Source organism: Lineus longissimus, chromosome 17 (assembly GCF_910592395.1).
Source record: "Lineus longissimus chromosome 17, tnLinLong1.2, whole genome shotgun sequence".
In the NCBI taxonomy this organism is placed as follows: Eukaryota; Metazoa; Nemertea; class Pilidiophora; order Heteronemertea; family Lineidae; genus Lineus; species Lineus longissimus.
This window is the reverse complement of record NC_088324.1, coordinates 7,491,309-7,507,175: the sequence shown is the minus strand read 5'-3', so window position 1 is coordinate 7,507,175 and position 15,867 is coordinate 7,491,309. Positions and strand designations below refer to the sequence as shown.

General features: G+C 40.2%; 1 protein-coding gene across 32 annotated transcripts in view; it reads right to left on the bottom strand.

Moving 5' to 3' along the window:
* The window catches only part of LOC135501822 (voltage-dependent calcium channel type A subunit alpha-1-like), a 348,627-nt gene that overhangs the window by 182,514 nt on the left and 150,246 nt on the right, over positions 1-15,867 (bottom strand). The window contains exon 1 of one of the 32 annotated variants that reach the window (XM_064794173.1): positions 11,977-12,594. The exons of the other annotated variants lie outside the window; for them this stretch is intronic. Within the exon in view, the coding sequence (XP_064650243.1) occupies positions 11,977-12,188 (212 nt within the window). The 5' untranslated portion in view covers positions 12,189-12,594. Of the gene's footprint in view, positions 1-11,976; positions 12,595-15,867 lie in introns of those variants that run through there. 32 annotated transcript variants of the gene reach the window in all.

Sequence of the window (15,867 nt, the reverse complement as noted above, 5' to 3'; positions counted from 1 at the left end):
GGAATTCGCTTTCATTATTCACATAAACAGCAGACTGTTGTAACTGCTATACACAATACCATCTGCGAATGTATACAGAATACTTTTCCTGTGGTTGCAAACTAGCCTCAATTTTAAGCAAATGTGGTGAAATCTATCAGTAAGACGACACGTCTTGGGGACAAATGATATCAGATATGTGCTTTTATGAAGCTCTGAGGTGTCCGGTATTGGTCTCGACATATAAACACCTTAATCCATCACCAGGCAATAGGATAAAACATCCTTTCCGGGGGAGTAATGTAAACTTTTGCACTGGTCATGAACCGGGGAAGTCGTGGGCTGAACGTTCCCATTTGGCAGATGCTAACTCCTTGTCTATTTTATCAACCCTACCCAGGAGCACCTTCTGGTTAATTCTCCTTGAAACCCCAGACATTTTCTGTGAAGACCGGGATAAGTACTTGGACGGATGTTCAATACCAATTTTTAAAGCCCTAAAGTGAAAAAGTATTCATATCATTAGGTATACCACACGAATGTACGTATTCGATAGACTTATTCCTCTCAAGGAGACAAGCCAGGAATCTCCCCCAAAATACTAATACACCGTCCTTGAGCGAAGTAGGTAATTGGACTTCCAGGAGACAAGGAATTAACCGGTTTTATTGATCATTTGAACTTGCCTAATTGTATTGTCGGCAACAGACCTATTTCTAGTTATCAGTCCGTTCAGTACCCAACCATAAAGAGAAAGAGATCACACATAGGTATTGCAATTGGCCCATCCCGCAAACCTAGCCTTCTCGCTCAGCATGCCTATGTTAAATTCCGCAACAACGAATCTACGCGCAGCATCGCGCAGCATCGACTGCTTATTCTGAAGCTGAGGAAGTTTAATAATCAAATGAAATTGTCGTTTCTTTGTATGCGATGCTTGCCAAACACTTGTTGGGTTTTAATTGATTCGATGTGCATGCAACATAGACGTATACCATTAGTATATACGTACTAGCATTGTACCCGTGGCGCAGGCAGGTTCAAATGGGCTATACCTTGAATAGATTGAATTGCAATGAAAATATAATGCAATATCAAAGGAGCAATATCGAAGAGACAAATTAAACCAACCATTTGTCCACAGACTCGGACCCTGTGGCGTGCTGTATGCGTGCACATAAAAGTATATCAGTTGGTCCGAATGAGATGATGAGGCAATGTGAATATACCTCGTTCCTTAGTCAGCAATATGCCCCTTTTTATACGGAGATGAAGGAGAACCCAGATAGGCCTTCACATGTCGGCCTCCAAATGGCTCGGACCAATTGCACTATCACTACTAAAACTTTAAAATGCGTGCTCCTCCTACATGTAGCATGATCTCGGGCAAGGCACTTAGTCGACAGGCAAGCTAGAAGTTCAGCACCGTGAGCAGCTCCTTGATAAGGCCATGCCAAGTTCAGAGTGCCTCTTCAGATACATCAAGTTTTGAAAGCTGTGGTGAGCACATAAACATACCATTGTAACCTTAATTTGAAAATCCCTTCATAATCAAGGGCTAGCTCTGGCTAATACAGTACCAATATACCAAGGAGGATACCGCGGTGACGTCACGGCTTTTCCAAGATGGCGCTGCATATTGTAAACAAACTCGATCCACGGCCAAGGGAAAATCAAGTCATCAAAAAAGTTAGATTTTTTCGCATCAAATCAGAGTTATTAGTACTTTTCTGCTATGAAATAAGTCTTCAGACAATAAGCTATCATTTGAATAATGAAAAGTGCTGTTTTGATGGGGAAAAATAGGGTTTTTTAAACCAAATTGCCGGCACCGATCTTCCAAAATTAGCGATGGTTTCAAAACAGTCTCCCAGATATGGGGCAATCTCTTCATTATCATAATGGGATTTGGAGGCATGTTTACAGATTTTACAAGTTCGAGACCTGTAATACCTAAAACTCGCATAGATCCCCATAGATCCCCTCTATTTGTCGAGTTAGCGCCCCTGTAAGATCATGCATTTTCGGACAACAGAACGAAATCTTCCTGCGGATATCGCGGTTTCGGTGATGATTTTAGGAGAAATTGACTGTTCTTAGAGTTGTATGGGACAGAAATGAGTTCATACTTCATGAATACATGAATATATTATGATATGGGCGGGCTTCTAAGTCAAAACAATAACAAACTCAACTGCATCTCTACTGTATATTGCGTAGTGCATTGCCTAGTGTATTTCGTAGTGTATTTTAGCGGAGACATTATTTCCGCACTTTGGCCACGCCAAACGTCTTTTTTATTCGTGGAAGTTAATCTGCTCTGTAAATTTTATTTTACACAGGAAGAATCCATACTAGGTATTGCAATATTTCATGTCTATTGGTGTTTTTGTGTACAAAAGCGCACCAGACAGTGAGACGTGGAGATGTGTTCAGTACTGGTGCTGTCAGTAGACTGAATCTGATTGGCCATAGCGATCACTAATATGGGTCGGGATCACGTGATGTGACGTCACCGCGGTATCCTCCTTGCCAATATACGATAGACCATCAATTTGACCCCAGCTCCTTACTGCAGGAAAACCCAAGTCCAGCAACCAAAAGTATCAAAATACATTTTTGTTTACATTTGAACTGCACACATGCGTTTGTTTACAATTTCTTTCCCGCGAAATCTCGAAGATCAGGTGACCTACAATCGTGGATTGAAAATAACATTAACCTTGGTTCAGCAGGTCAACACGTGTACAGGCTGTTCCAATCATCCCCCTACAGCCAGCCGTTCAACAGGTAGTGTTAGTCACCCCACAGGGAGTGCAGGTGATTCATTAATCCCCTGCATAACTGAACAGCAATGGCTTGGCTTCCGTGAGTGATAAGGAGAATTGACCGTGTCCGATTAAAAATCCCTCATTACTGCTCCGCTGAAGTAAATTTCCGAAAATAAACATGACGTTGCATCAGGATAACATATCACCTGCAAACGTGCAAAATTTCGAGACGAAACACGACCCCCAAATGGCACTTTAGCGAGCCGCCTTATAGTATTATGATATAGATGTATGTGGGATAGTACATACCAGACACATTCTAAACGCATGTATCATGAAAAGCTATTGCTGTCAATAAAGGGTTCATGAAAATATTTCAGTGAACTTCTTGAACATGGCGCACAAAGTTTACTTAAGTTACTATATACGTGTATCGTCGTTTCCAACTTGAAGATGCTAGACGCAGAGTCTTATTTAAAAGACTCTGCTAGACGTACGTTTTTAGATTTAATATACCCGGTATACGTCTTTGCCGGTATTGATGAAAAATATCAATACGAAAAAACGTTTTACACATAATCTTAAATCGAGTTGTGAGTCGACCAAATACATCAAATTCCCCTTGGTGATGCCGCTCGAAGAAACCTCGGTTGATAGAAGCATCTGCCAGTGTAGATCGGCACGTTTTTCTGTGTTTCTGTGAAAAGTCATGCAAAGCTCGGTACTAATGACCGAGCTTATGAAACGTGTGCTCGGAGCATACGACTGACTCTGGTATTCGAAGATGTGGTATCTCTGGCTGTCTACTGTATGAAAAGATAGGAATATATGGGGAGCAACCGCAGATGTTACATGGGGTCGAGAGCTTGTCCAAGTACTCATTAAATCAACTGTGTGGTTCTACCTGGAGTCGAACCCGCGACCTTCAGGTTATGAGCTGGGCTCGCTTATATTTTTATTGATCCCATATACTGTTACCAGAGATGTACCACTAAATTGCACACCATCATCGACGTCTTGTCGAAGAGGCTTATGAAAATTTGCATTTGCAGGTTGATTATATAGAATTCAAGAGGCGTATTTTTTAGATTCACTTCAAGTGTTTTTGTTTGGATAAAACATTGCTGCTATGTGCACAAATAATTTGCGTGTAAGTATGAGCCAACATGAGTGTTTATATGTACACCATCATTATCATTACACACACACAATAAGTTATATACCAGTGGTATTCACATTTAACCCGTAATTGGAATATGCGAAACTAATTTCGAATTAGGTCGGAAGGGCAACACCGCTTATTTCAGATATTAGAGATGGAAAAGCCAAGAGCATCGAAAACAATGTATAATTTGGAAATTCATATCGTGAGGTGTGCATACTATAGAATCAATGTTAACACTTTCACAGAAAAAAGTCATAACCCCCTCCTCCCCCCCCAAAAAAAACCACTCAAAGGTCAAGAGTATAAATATTTGCCAACACATGAGATGAAAGAAATTTCAAACAGGCTTTTGGCAGTTTAATACTCCTTGTAGTGCTATACCACTGTTCAACGATATTTCAGGGAACCACGGGCTTTAAAGCTAGTATGATTGCACAGTAGTAACAGTTGGGAGATCGAACCGACACTTTTAATCGCCAACTACAGAAAAAACGGCTGGCTAGCCTTAGAGTAGCTCAATGGGTCGAGCAGTGAGCCGGTGTAACGTTTTTGAAAGTCCCCCATATCTAAGTGTACCCACAAAATAGACATCAGAAAGACCATGCGTTTTCAAGACAATGAGGGATACACTCATACTAAACGTAAACCCTCAACAATCTTACACCGGTGTAACGTTTTTGAGTGTTTCCGTTTCTGAGTGTTCCTCTCACTATTTCGGAACCCTGGAAGACATATTGACACTTTTTTCCACTCTTGTTCTCAATTGAAAAGTAATGCTTTATCCAACTGTCTATTTTGTGGAAACACTGAAAAATGGGGAACAACGAAAAACGACACACCGGCAATCGGAACATCAACACCACATTTTCTATCTCTCGAATCGGCTTACAAGTCGGTGCCCTATTTAATGAGAGGGAAGATTAGCAGCAATCATTTTCTCATTATTGCGTAATGATGGCATAAGGTATGGGACTCTAGGGAATAAGCTGTCTTCCTCACAGCTGAGGCTAACAGCGAGTCTGTGCGTTTAACTACTGGTGACGCTCACTTGAAGAAAACGATACACAGGCACTTGTGTGGTTTACACTGTGGCCGTTAGGGTGTTCGTTGCATCAGAGGAGGAAGAGTCCATTGACTATGTTATTTATTATCTAGGGGTAGCAAGTACACATACTAATGCGGCCGGGACATTACCATATTGAGGGTGGGCATTATTATTGCCTATGCGAGATAACACAGAAGATAGCGAACAGACTCTTTCTGAACTTTAACAAGAACCCCATTGGCTTTAAGGGTTGAAACGGACAAAATTCAAGCGAATAAATTAAATTCAAATTCACTACTGCTGGTCTTCAACATAGAACAGGAAATACAATTCATTTTTAATGCCCTGGAATATCTGACCGCATGATGAACACGTGAAGTTTTACTTTTGAGCGGGTGGCGTTGTCAATCGGCTGTGCGATGAGGTTCCTTGGCAAACGAGAGGTTAGTTAATAACATTTCTCCCTAAAAGTTCGTCTGGTCTCCTGCAGTATATGTAACACATACTCATAGGGAATAGTCAAGGACCTTTACCGAATAAGTTTCGTGACGCGAAGTTGACAGTTAAGTTTAAAATATGCAGTATTTATTGAGTTGCGGTAGCGACTGCCAACAATTGTACACAGCGAGAACAGCATGTAGTGGCCGTGCATCGATCAATACAACCAGAAGTGTAAACACTGCACCTTAAAGGAAACAAATGTCTTTTAAGCTTTGAAATTTTGCTGAAGATACGTGTATTTTGGCCAACACAAGCATGCAGCCGTAAAGGTTTTTCGGAAAAACGAAATTCATGATTGAGGTTCTGAAAAAAACTACAAGGGTTTTACATTTCGCTGAAGACCCGCTCTATGGGGTGCGTATTTGTGCGTACTTCTCAAGAGCTCAAACACCATTATTCTTAGAGGCCGTGGGAGCCGCAATCACTGCAAATAGTTTTCGAAGTTAAAGTTAAAGTTTTGGGTTTATTATAGTCTGATATCAACTGCGATATAGGTTGTCATCCGACTCGGCACCTTTACCCGGGTCTGTCCTGAAACCATTGATACCTCGCGCAGAAGCCTCAGATGAGCTGCTCAATAAGCGCTTCTATTATAACATTTCTGACCGGTACCCATTTCATTTATACACTTGGGTGGAGAGAGGCGAGTTAGACAAAGAGATCTGCCTACAGTCTCAAGCCGACAGTGGGGATCAAACCAGGAATCTGCTGACCGCAAGTGTCGAGTCCGAGTCAGTACACCACAGTGCCGCCAGTGGCTCCTTTTTGACGAGCAAAGCCAGCCAGATTAGAATGCGTTGAGCAATACTTCGGAATGTGATCGGAACTTCCCGTTAGTCATCAACCATTTTAATCATTGTTTCTCGGTGGACTGCCGGCCGGGAATATATTTTGTGCAGAGGTGGAGGTTTTGGAGCCGAGCCATGTGAATACGAATGTTATATTGATCAATATACATGACTATAAGAAGTACCCATCCACAGCATGAGTCACCAACGCCGTCTAATTGCTTGCCGTTCCCTTTTGGCGGCCATGTTTGAATTGACCTTGGGCTAATCCAGTCGTAACCAGCATTATCTAAAGGACCAACGCCGTTCGTGCTTATTATACATTTACTTTCTTTTGGGCCAGGTAAAAAGAAATAAACATCGCCTTGACAACCGTTGAGATTTCTGAAATACAGGGTGGCCCATGCAGAAAACACTTCTAAAATGGGGCCATTTTTTATTTGGGAACGAGGGTGAATGATATCAATTCCCTTTTCAAAATCTTGTCCCCAGGAGTGGGCAGAGATATGTGAGGGCAGTACTAATGCTCCTTGAAGTCGAGACTTTTCGATCGAAGCCCAGAATGACGGCAATGACAAAACCATGAGGATCATGAAATCGTCAAACTCTACGTGTATTATTCATTCATCAAATGCAAAGCTCATCATGGTTTGACCTGATTGGGTCAAATTATAAGGGCTTATAATACAGTATTGCATCGTGCCCCCAGCGCTAAATAGTAAAATCTACAAAAATGCCTCCTGATATACATTCTCTTTCTAATTTTATTGCTAATTTCAAATTGTAATAAGGGGGCGTTACAGAAATTGTCATCATAACGACCTAGTTCCCCTGAAATGTACTTTTGTTTATCATAAATCGTACGTACATGCACATGCTTATTATTTGATTAAATTAACAGGCAGCTGACCCAATAAAAATGCTCATTATATATTCATCGTGTTGTTGGGGAATGTATGACTATGTATAGGACTATGAACTAGGCATATGATATATTGATCAGATTTGTCTTAATTCCCATATTGACAATATATGACAGTGGCCAAACACACTGTAATGGTTTGTTATACTACAAAACGTGATGGTGCATGCACGCAAAATGCATGTGGGGCGTGCAATTTGCATTCCTTCTGAGACTTAATCAGAAATCCTGCTGAATCGCTTGTACCCCACACTCTTGAGCCTGGGGTTCAAGTGATGACTCATCCAGGTTAGGTAGCTTCTAGTCCCTAGTACCATCAAAAATGCATGGCATATGTACTATGAGAACCTATCACTGCGTTGCTCAAACAGCAATGATACATGTAAGGTTAACTGTTTATCTCCACCTTTGATACCCCAGGTGGAAGTTTGAAAAGTATCCAAGACGGAAAAAGTCCGTAAAATCTCATTGCGATCTTATTGTAGACTACAGTGTCAACCACGTGGATAGTCCCTTCATCATGTATATTTATAACGGTTGGCCCATGGGCACTCCCACCTGGATCGTGAAATCCTATAGCAGTTAGAAGTCCTTCCAAATTAAGTGAATGGGAGTCTGTCTTCTGGAAAACTAAGAACTGACTCCTACCCTTGAAAATGGCATTCACAGGCATGCAAACGGCCCTAAAATTCCTGAAATTCCTAATTTTTTTGTGCCTCACCAAAGTTTCCCTAAAATTTCAGCCTTTTCTGCCAATTTTCCTAAAATATCCTAATTTTTCTTTCGGTAACATCCGCGCCGCATCGCATCCTCTCTCTGATGATGTTGAGGCACATGGCACATGTTGAGGCAAGATGGCAGAGACTACATCTGTTGTCTGAAAAGTGAACTTTTGGTATGGAGGGATATCAGCTTCATATGTGGTATCTCACGTGCTTTCTTTTCATCTCAAAGGGTAAACCGTAACTGGATCTAGTATATTGTTTCTCAAGAGGGAAGCCGTTAGTGCTATGCATAAGATCTACGTAAGTACCTGTAGTATGGAAACATCGGAATATATTGGAATTATAATCTTCAAATTGTCCTAAATTTGAGCCCAATTATCCCTAAAAATCCCTAAATCTAAAAGAGAAAAATCATAATTTTTAGTTGGCTGTTTGCATGCCGGTGTAATGTTTTTGAGTGTTTCTGTTTTTGAGTGTTTCCCCTCATTGTTTGGGAACGCTCAAAAATATATATGATGAGTTTTTCTGTGTATCCCCCCTATTGAAAAGTCATGGTCTCTCTAGCTGCCTATTGTTTGGAAACACTGAAACATGGGGAACAACCACAGATGTTACACCGGCATTCACTTCGTTTTGAAAGTGATCTAATCGCTTTAAAATTTCCAGTCAAAATGGTGGAGCTTGTGGTCAACCCTCGACAAAGCGGCCTTGGACCGATGAACTCAGTGTTAAGTGGCAGTGACCCGACGCTTAACCCAATGGTCTCAGTCACCATGTGCGGCGAGCATTTGCTTAATGCACACAAGCCACGTTTGAACAGTTACAGAGTAAATAGGTTTTGTTTAAAAATTCTACATCTCAATTTATCGGTGTACATACTTGTATGTCGGATTTTTTCTGTGTGGACCAGACCAATTGGGTAAAGTTAACATCTCTTTCTGATACTGGCAGAACAGTATGTTTATCAATAAGGTATGACATTATAATTATGTAGTAAATAATCTCATCAAGCAAGATGAACTGGAAGCCGAAGATCGGAAGCTTTTTAGAAACAAATTTGGCTAAACATTTTGAAAATTGTATGGAAAACTTGGGTCCCAACATTGAAATGGAAAGCTTGTGTGTGTAGGCTTACGTACTTGAGGGCAAAATGTCGCTTTTGAAACTTGTTTCACTGTAAAGTACGAGATACGGCGCCAAACTGATAAAACAATTACAATTTTTTATTCCATTGCTAAAATTCCATTCGACTGTTTTGTAAGTGGTAAGAATGAAGTCGGTTGAAAAAGTATACTTTTCTTGATACATATTAGACTGTATAAATGCATTATGATCAAAAACTTCAATTTAAAACTATTAGAAATACATTTTTTGATGTGATTTTTTCTCGTTTATAATAAATGCTTTTTTTACACCACTGTTGTCCGATATGTGATTAAGGGACGATCAGAGGAAATTGCAATCGGAATAAAATTGGCATGTCCTAATTACAATGTGTACGCCCGCAGTCAGAGAGAACTAATAGTATAGAAATTGATGATTCTTTTCCCAGAACCGTGAGAGAGTTTGTGAATGACGGATGGGGTTTAGTCGCCCACCGCTGGACACGACTGGAAAACATAGGAGTAAGAACGCGGACGAAGTTTGCAGGGGGATTTAAGGGCATGAGACCACAAATTGTCCGATCGTCATTACGTTTTGACCTTAGCCTTGCGGCGGTCATGCGTTTTTAAAGAAGCGGATTGAGATCCGGGAAAATTAGAGTTTAGAATACTGTATTCATGGGATTGCCTGTGCATGGGAGGGAAACCATAATTTTTTAGAGGTGTAACTTGCATCCGTGGTTAGCACGGCAGACTTCCGTAAACATGATCAATATTCATCATAAAACTCGGATGTTAGTTTTTCACATTGTAGCTGCAGGTCTAACGGGAAAATGTAAATGCAAATGTATTTGCATTTATGTCTCGGCTTGAACGCTGAGCGCCCGACTAAAACAGAGCGGAGCCTCATGTCGTCATGCATAATGAAAACCAATCGTATATTTTCAAGTGTTCTCTGAGCACTCAGAGTTTCGATTTTCGTTGCGCTCGCAGGAATAGTCAGCCGAAACGCGCTGCACGAATAGCGCTGCAGGCATCTCCAAGCAGGATTGCTCTTTTTCCAGGGGAAGCAATGTATATAATATGCCTAAAGTCCGCCGCAATGTCACCGGTTGCATATTACTTTACGAGTGTCAATTTAAAGCAACTTCTTCGTCAGGCTCGTCCATTCTTCTCAACAAATCTTTATTGGATACACTCAAATTGAAGATAATACCTAACAACTTAACTAAAAGTCGATGAACGTTTGCTTGACGTTTATGACAAGGATACCAAATAAAATGGTCGTAAATTTCTAATGTGCTTATATATGTACAATGTACATTTTAATGCATTCGCGAGGTCTTACGAAAGCAGGAAAAACATTTACCAATGCAAGTGCCTATTCCCTACACCTGCAAACAATGAAAAAAGTGCCATACGACCTACATTGTTTTGTGCAATGGTGATATGCACCGGTGATATATAATTTGATACACAATAAAAATCATTTTTACCAAATTGAAAAATAATTTTGATACATGCATCTAGTTGCAAAGCAAACGTGGGCTTTGACAGAAATGAGAATTGCTTGTAAATCAATACTCTTATTATGTATTTCCATAGAGAAGGCAGACCTATAACACATGTTCCTATTTCGAGGGCCATTAATTCGAGCCAGAACTATGTATCTGTACGAAGCCTGGCGGATAATTACTCTCACAGTCCCTGCACAGTGCATAGTCCATGATGACGCGCTGCGTGTGAATGTTTTGAACTGATTTGAACATATGTAATCTCGAGTGTTCGGAGATCATGACTTCTCAACGACCTTTTTTAGGGTGGGTCCCAGAACACGCCCAAACCTCCTTTGTAAACAATGCACATTTTTCGCTTAATAGCGCTAAAGTTTATATACATGTACTACTTGTGCTTATATGAATAGTATAAGGGAGGTTGATCTTACCAATGATACGGATACTAGTTGCTTGTAATGTACGAAAAATGGCTTCAGAATGCATGTGTTCAAGGGCGTACATAAAACGTATGGTATCATTTCGATACGTTCAAGACCAGCGGTAGAAGTTTTCGCTTGGTCCCAAACACAATATCAATATGATTGTCAAAAATATATTAAATTTTCTGAGCTGCGCTCCCAGTCTGAGCCACATCGTCAGGCACGAGTTCCAGACAACTTTATATTTAACAAGGAAAAACGTACAACACTAGGCACGTTTCGCGACCCTTCAAAGAGGTGCGAACGACGAGGTACGAAATATTTACCTGTTTCTGGACGATTTTTTTTAACAAGTCCTCGTAAAGCTCAGTATAGAATATGATTTACGAGTGATGCGTAAATGATTTAGCACCGTACGGGACATGTTGACACGACAGAACTTCGTAGTTCGTCGTCCGTAGGGGGTTAACTGCGAAACCTGCTTACTATAATGCATAGAACGACTAAATTTGTATTTAAGTCATCGACAGTTAAGGAATACAAATTTACTTTGTTAAGAAACAACAACAAAGAAGACGATAAAAATACAGATAGAATAATATATATGCATAGTAATTCCGCTGTACAAGTTCCACACTATGATATAAGTATGGATGTAAAATTGGTCGTACAAATTGACACAGTGCTTGAAATATGAATAAGGAGGCCTATGTTTACAACTGGTGTACAATTAACCCAACCGGATTAGTTAACTCCTATCGGGTATGTTGGATGGTAGTCAGTCCTAAAACGTTTTCTTTCAAGTAAAAGTTTGAAAGATTTAACTTTCTATAATCTTGATGAATCAAGGCGTCCTCCCAGCAGACTCAACTGGGACGGGGGCGAGAATGAGAATGTAAGGCTTTGGTGGACCGGACAGTTTTCACGCGATCTCCTTTTTCAACCCATAGCGAGTAAAACAGGCGTTAAAAGCCTGACACGACCAATTAGGTAATCACGTTTATTCAATGTTTAAGCAAAATATAAAAAATCAAAATTTACCCGTTGGACACGCCATTATTCCTCTGGCCTTGGAATTCGGGTGACACGGGGTCATTCTTGCCGTAGGAGGGTTGCCTGGCGAAAGCGGGATGTGTGTTTTCCATACGGTCCCTTTCCCCAGCAAAATAGATCTCCCAGGCCCTGTCCACGCCGGTCTTCCCTGCCGACGCATTTTTCTTGAAAAACGGAGTTGCTGTCGCTTCACTTGGCATGGCTGTTGTTTCCGGAAAGACTCTGGTAGAAACTTAATTTGATATCCACACACCGCTAGTATATTGCGTGACGGAAATCGTATTTTTAAAGCATCAAACAAAACGTGGTTACAAGATAAGAAAACGAATAGTTTCTTAACTATTTACAGAACCGAGTAATATTTCCTATATATCCAATAAAACTATATACATCATCTGTAAAATTTGATTCGAATATTGTGCGCCATGCTTAGCGTCCGATAGCGAGAATCTTATGAAATGACACACTTCACGAGAAAATGATTCCAAAACTTATCCAAATTAGATATATATTCCGTTAGAAATTTGATAAAGAATCCCCAAACGACTTAAAAGTGAACTTTGTGTCCGTATCCGTGAAGTTTTTGAGACTTTTGTAACTGTGCGCACAGATCGTTCCGCGCTAACCGTGCCACCGATCTACGAATGCGCGCTCGTTTGCATCGGCTCGGCCTGGCAATACACAGGCACACCTCGTGGTACTTCAGTGCTCAGCACATCAATATCCCGCGCAGCACTGCAGCTGGGAGAAACTATGTCAAAAGCTGTCACACTCGTTATGCCCAATTACTCGCTCAATAGACAAATTAGTTGAAGTTTATCATTTTTGCTACTGTTGTTGGTTATTTCATGTAATCTATTGTTCTATGTTATCATCATTACCATATCGATCTGAAATGTCAGACTCTATTTCACTGGTCATTGTGTTCCAAGTTCACTTTTGAGCCTCCTCATCAGATAAATCTATGATATATTTGGTATTCTACAGTCCTATACAGTGACAACTTCCCAGGTTGACCACGTACAATATGTCAGAGAGAACTGGACATATCATATGCAGGTCTAGACCATTGTACGTCTTGGTACGCTGTACATCGAGGTTGCGGGTGAAAAAACGGTCAGTGCAGTTCCCGTCCCTTTTGTTAAGGGAGGGGGCATAGTCAGCCAAATGTAGGTTACGTCGATCAAGAGTTTTGTTTGTGTTGATGGGCCAAGGACTGCCTACGTACCGATTTCTTAAATTTTACGAATAATGTTTGTTGCTGATTTTATCGTTTCTTTGGCGTTTTGGGGGCTGCACGAAAACTCCCTGATAGAGATTTTCCGCAAATGCTCATAAAACGCCAACGTAAACGCCCATATCATTGTTTGACCTCCTGATAACGAAGACGAACAATGAGATAGGCGTTTACGTGGACGTTTCGGGGGCTTTGCGAAAACTCCCTAACATACAACTTCGACCCGTTGGGACCCAGTGAATAGATCATATCGATCTTATTCTGTTGTGAAACAGGTATCTCGATGCCAAATTAAGATGTTTTTTATTATGATAGGGAAAAGTTGCACATTGTAATGGTAGCTAATTATTATAGGTATTATGAAGAACGATTGAGAGTAAAATGATGAACTGCTTCATAGGCATTTCTCTTGCGTTTTCTTTAAGTTATATGTACATTTACACGAGAGTTCCTTGACAAAATTGATGTGCACATCAATTCAATTAAAATTGATCTTTATTTAGGACTCACATGTACATGTACATGTATATCAGTCACCGAAAGAAGACGTTCTGGTAGATTTGTGTCTGATTCGTCTCTTTTTCTCTCCCTTTTCAGCTTCAAGTGCTTACAAGTACGGTATGGTAAGCGTGGTAAACGAGGACAAACGAGACAAGACCACTAATGAATATTCATAGGTTGGAGGGTCGAGGCCTATCAATTAGACGAGTGCATATTTTTAACTCTCAAGTACATATTTGGAGAGGTATTGAAAAAATATTTGTTGTGGCAAGTCTACAGATATAAAGAAATTATTTGATGAAAAAATTAATTTCGAATTTTGCTAATTTGGTAACAGGGGGCGTGTTTTGAGATTTTTCTGCCAGTTGGCTGAAAAGAGTGGAAATATCAATGTCTGTCTAATTTGTCGATTATCAAAAAATTTCCGTGGTCAACTACCAGTTTACTTTTCAACATTTACTTGCCCGACTGTCCGGAATATCGTATCAAAATTTCAGATTCACAACCCCACGCAGTATTTGATGCGTCGCGGTCAAACATTGACAATTTAACTGCTAAAAGGCTTAAAAAATCAATTGTGGTCTTGTCTCAAACCTAAAAATGCTTGTGGAAGTGCCATGTCTCGATTCTTCGTTACGGATAAAAGCGACCTTATCTATCGTCTTGTCGTATATTAGTGAGATGCGGCAAGTGAATGCCAATCTCGGCCACTAAAAGGTCACCTCGGGGAGACAATGCAGTTAGTCGACAGATGTGGCGAAAATATGGGATTATACCCACACTATTTCGGATCTCCTGTCGACAGAAATACAAAAACCTGTGCGGCAGGACAATTATAATCTCAACCTATTTTTATCACATGCCTCACTTTCCTGTCAGAAAGTACAAGTGTATAAGTGTAAAAATCGAGGAAAATCAACTTGACACACGAGGCCCCGAGATAACAAACTACCATAAAAAAACTCTGCTTGATACTATAATGTGAAGATTGGACTTATTGGGGTTAGAATAAGAGACTTAATCATATAATCCATCGGCGGACAAAGGAAAACGTAAGGTCAGAATACTGCAGGATGTTGTGGCACTGAGAGGAAAAGTATCACGTACTCGGTATTCATACGCCCGGACGTGAGTTGGTTGTGCGGTGTTTTTAAGACATCTGTATCAGATAAGCTGCCAGAATTATGGTTTTATAAGCGCAAAATTGCCCAGGTAGGGTTTATGATAAGGACAATTATAAGGAAAAACGAAATACAGTGTATGCATTATAATTATATTTCATGAAAAAAAAGAAATAGCATTGATTAAAACTAAGTCTTTTTCTGTGAGTACCGGAATTAAAGGGGAAGTTTGTTTGTTTTCTACATTATTTTGCATATGGCCAGCTAGAAAAATAAAATGGCCGTAGTATAGTAAATACCAACGCTAGTTCGATGAAACTATGTATGTATCAGTTTCTTATATCACTCTTCATGTACTTACAAACACTGCTATTATTTTCAGCACCTTAAGAATGCTGCATGTAAGTAGATTATTTTCATCTATTCTTGATTGCCTGTTTATGTTATTGGACTTTCAATTTCAAATCGCAAGTTCTGTACAAAAAAACACATGGCTTTTGGTATTTAAAAACGAAACTCATTAGCCGGTTCTCCTCTACGCAATAAAATTATACTATATGAATCACTCGACATGACTGTTATCCGCCTCTGGCAAAATAAATTCGGAGATGAAACGTATCGGGCGGGCGTTGATCAAACTAGACCAAGGCTGTAGGCCATACATAAAAAAGATCTCAATCTGTTAACTCAAAATACTTCATTTCGTTACACGTTATGACGTTATCAAGAAAGTGTTGCAGAACATGTACATGTATGATCTAACTTGCCTTCACTGTACATCGATCTAACAACTTGATGAAATCCTACAGATCATTAAATCATAAGTGATACTTGTGTCGGTTTGAATTAGCCAAGATGAACAACATTACTTCAGATGTAGCCAAGGGAAAGTGCCAGATGATGGAAAGCATCGGCCGTCTCGAAAGTAGGGCGCATGAATTTTAATAGGTTCGGGATGTCCTCGTGAATACCGGTAGCCTATCCTTTCTGTACTATAAAAGTAGGACCATACATTTCGGA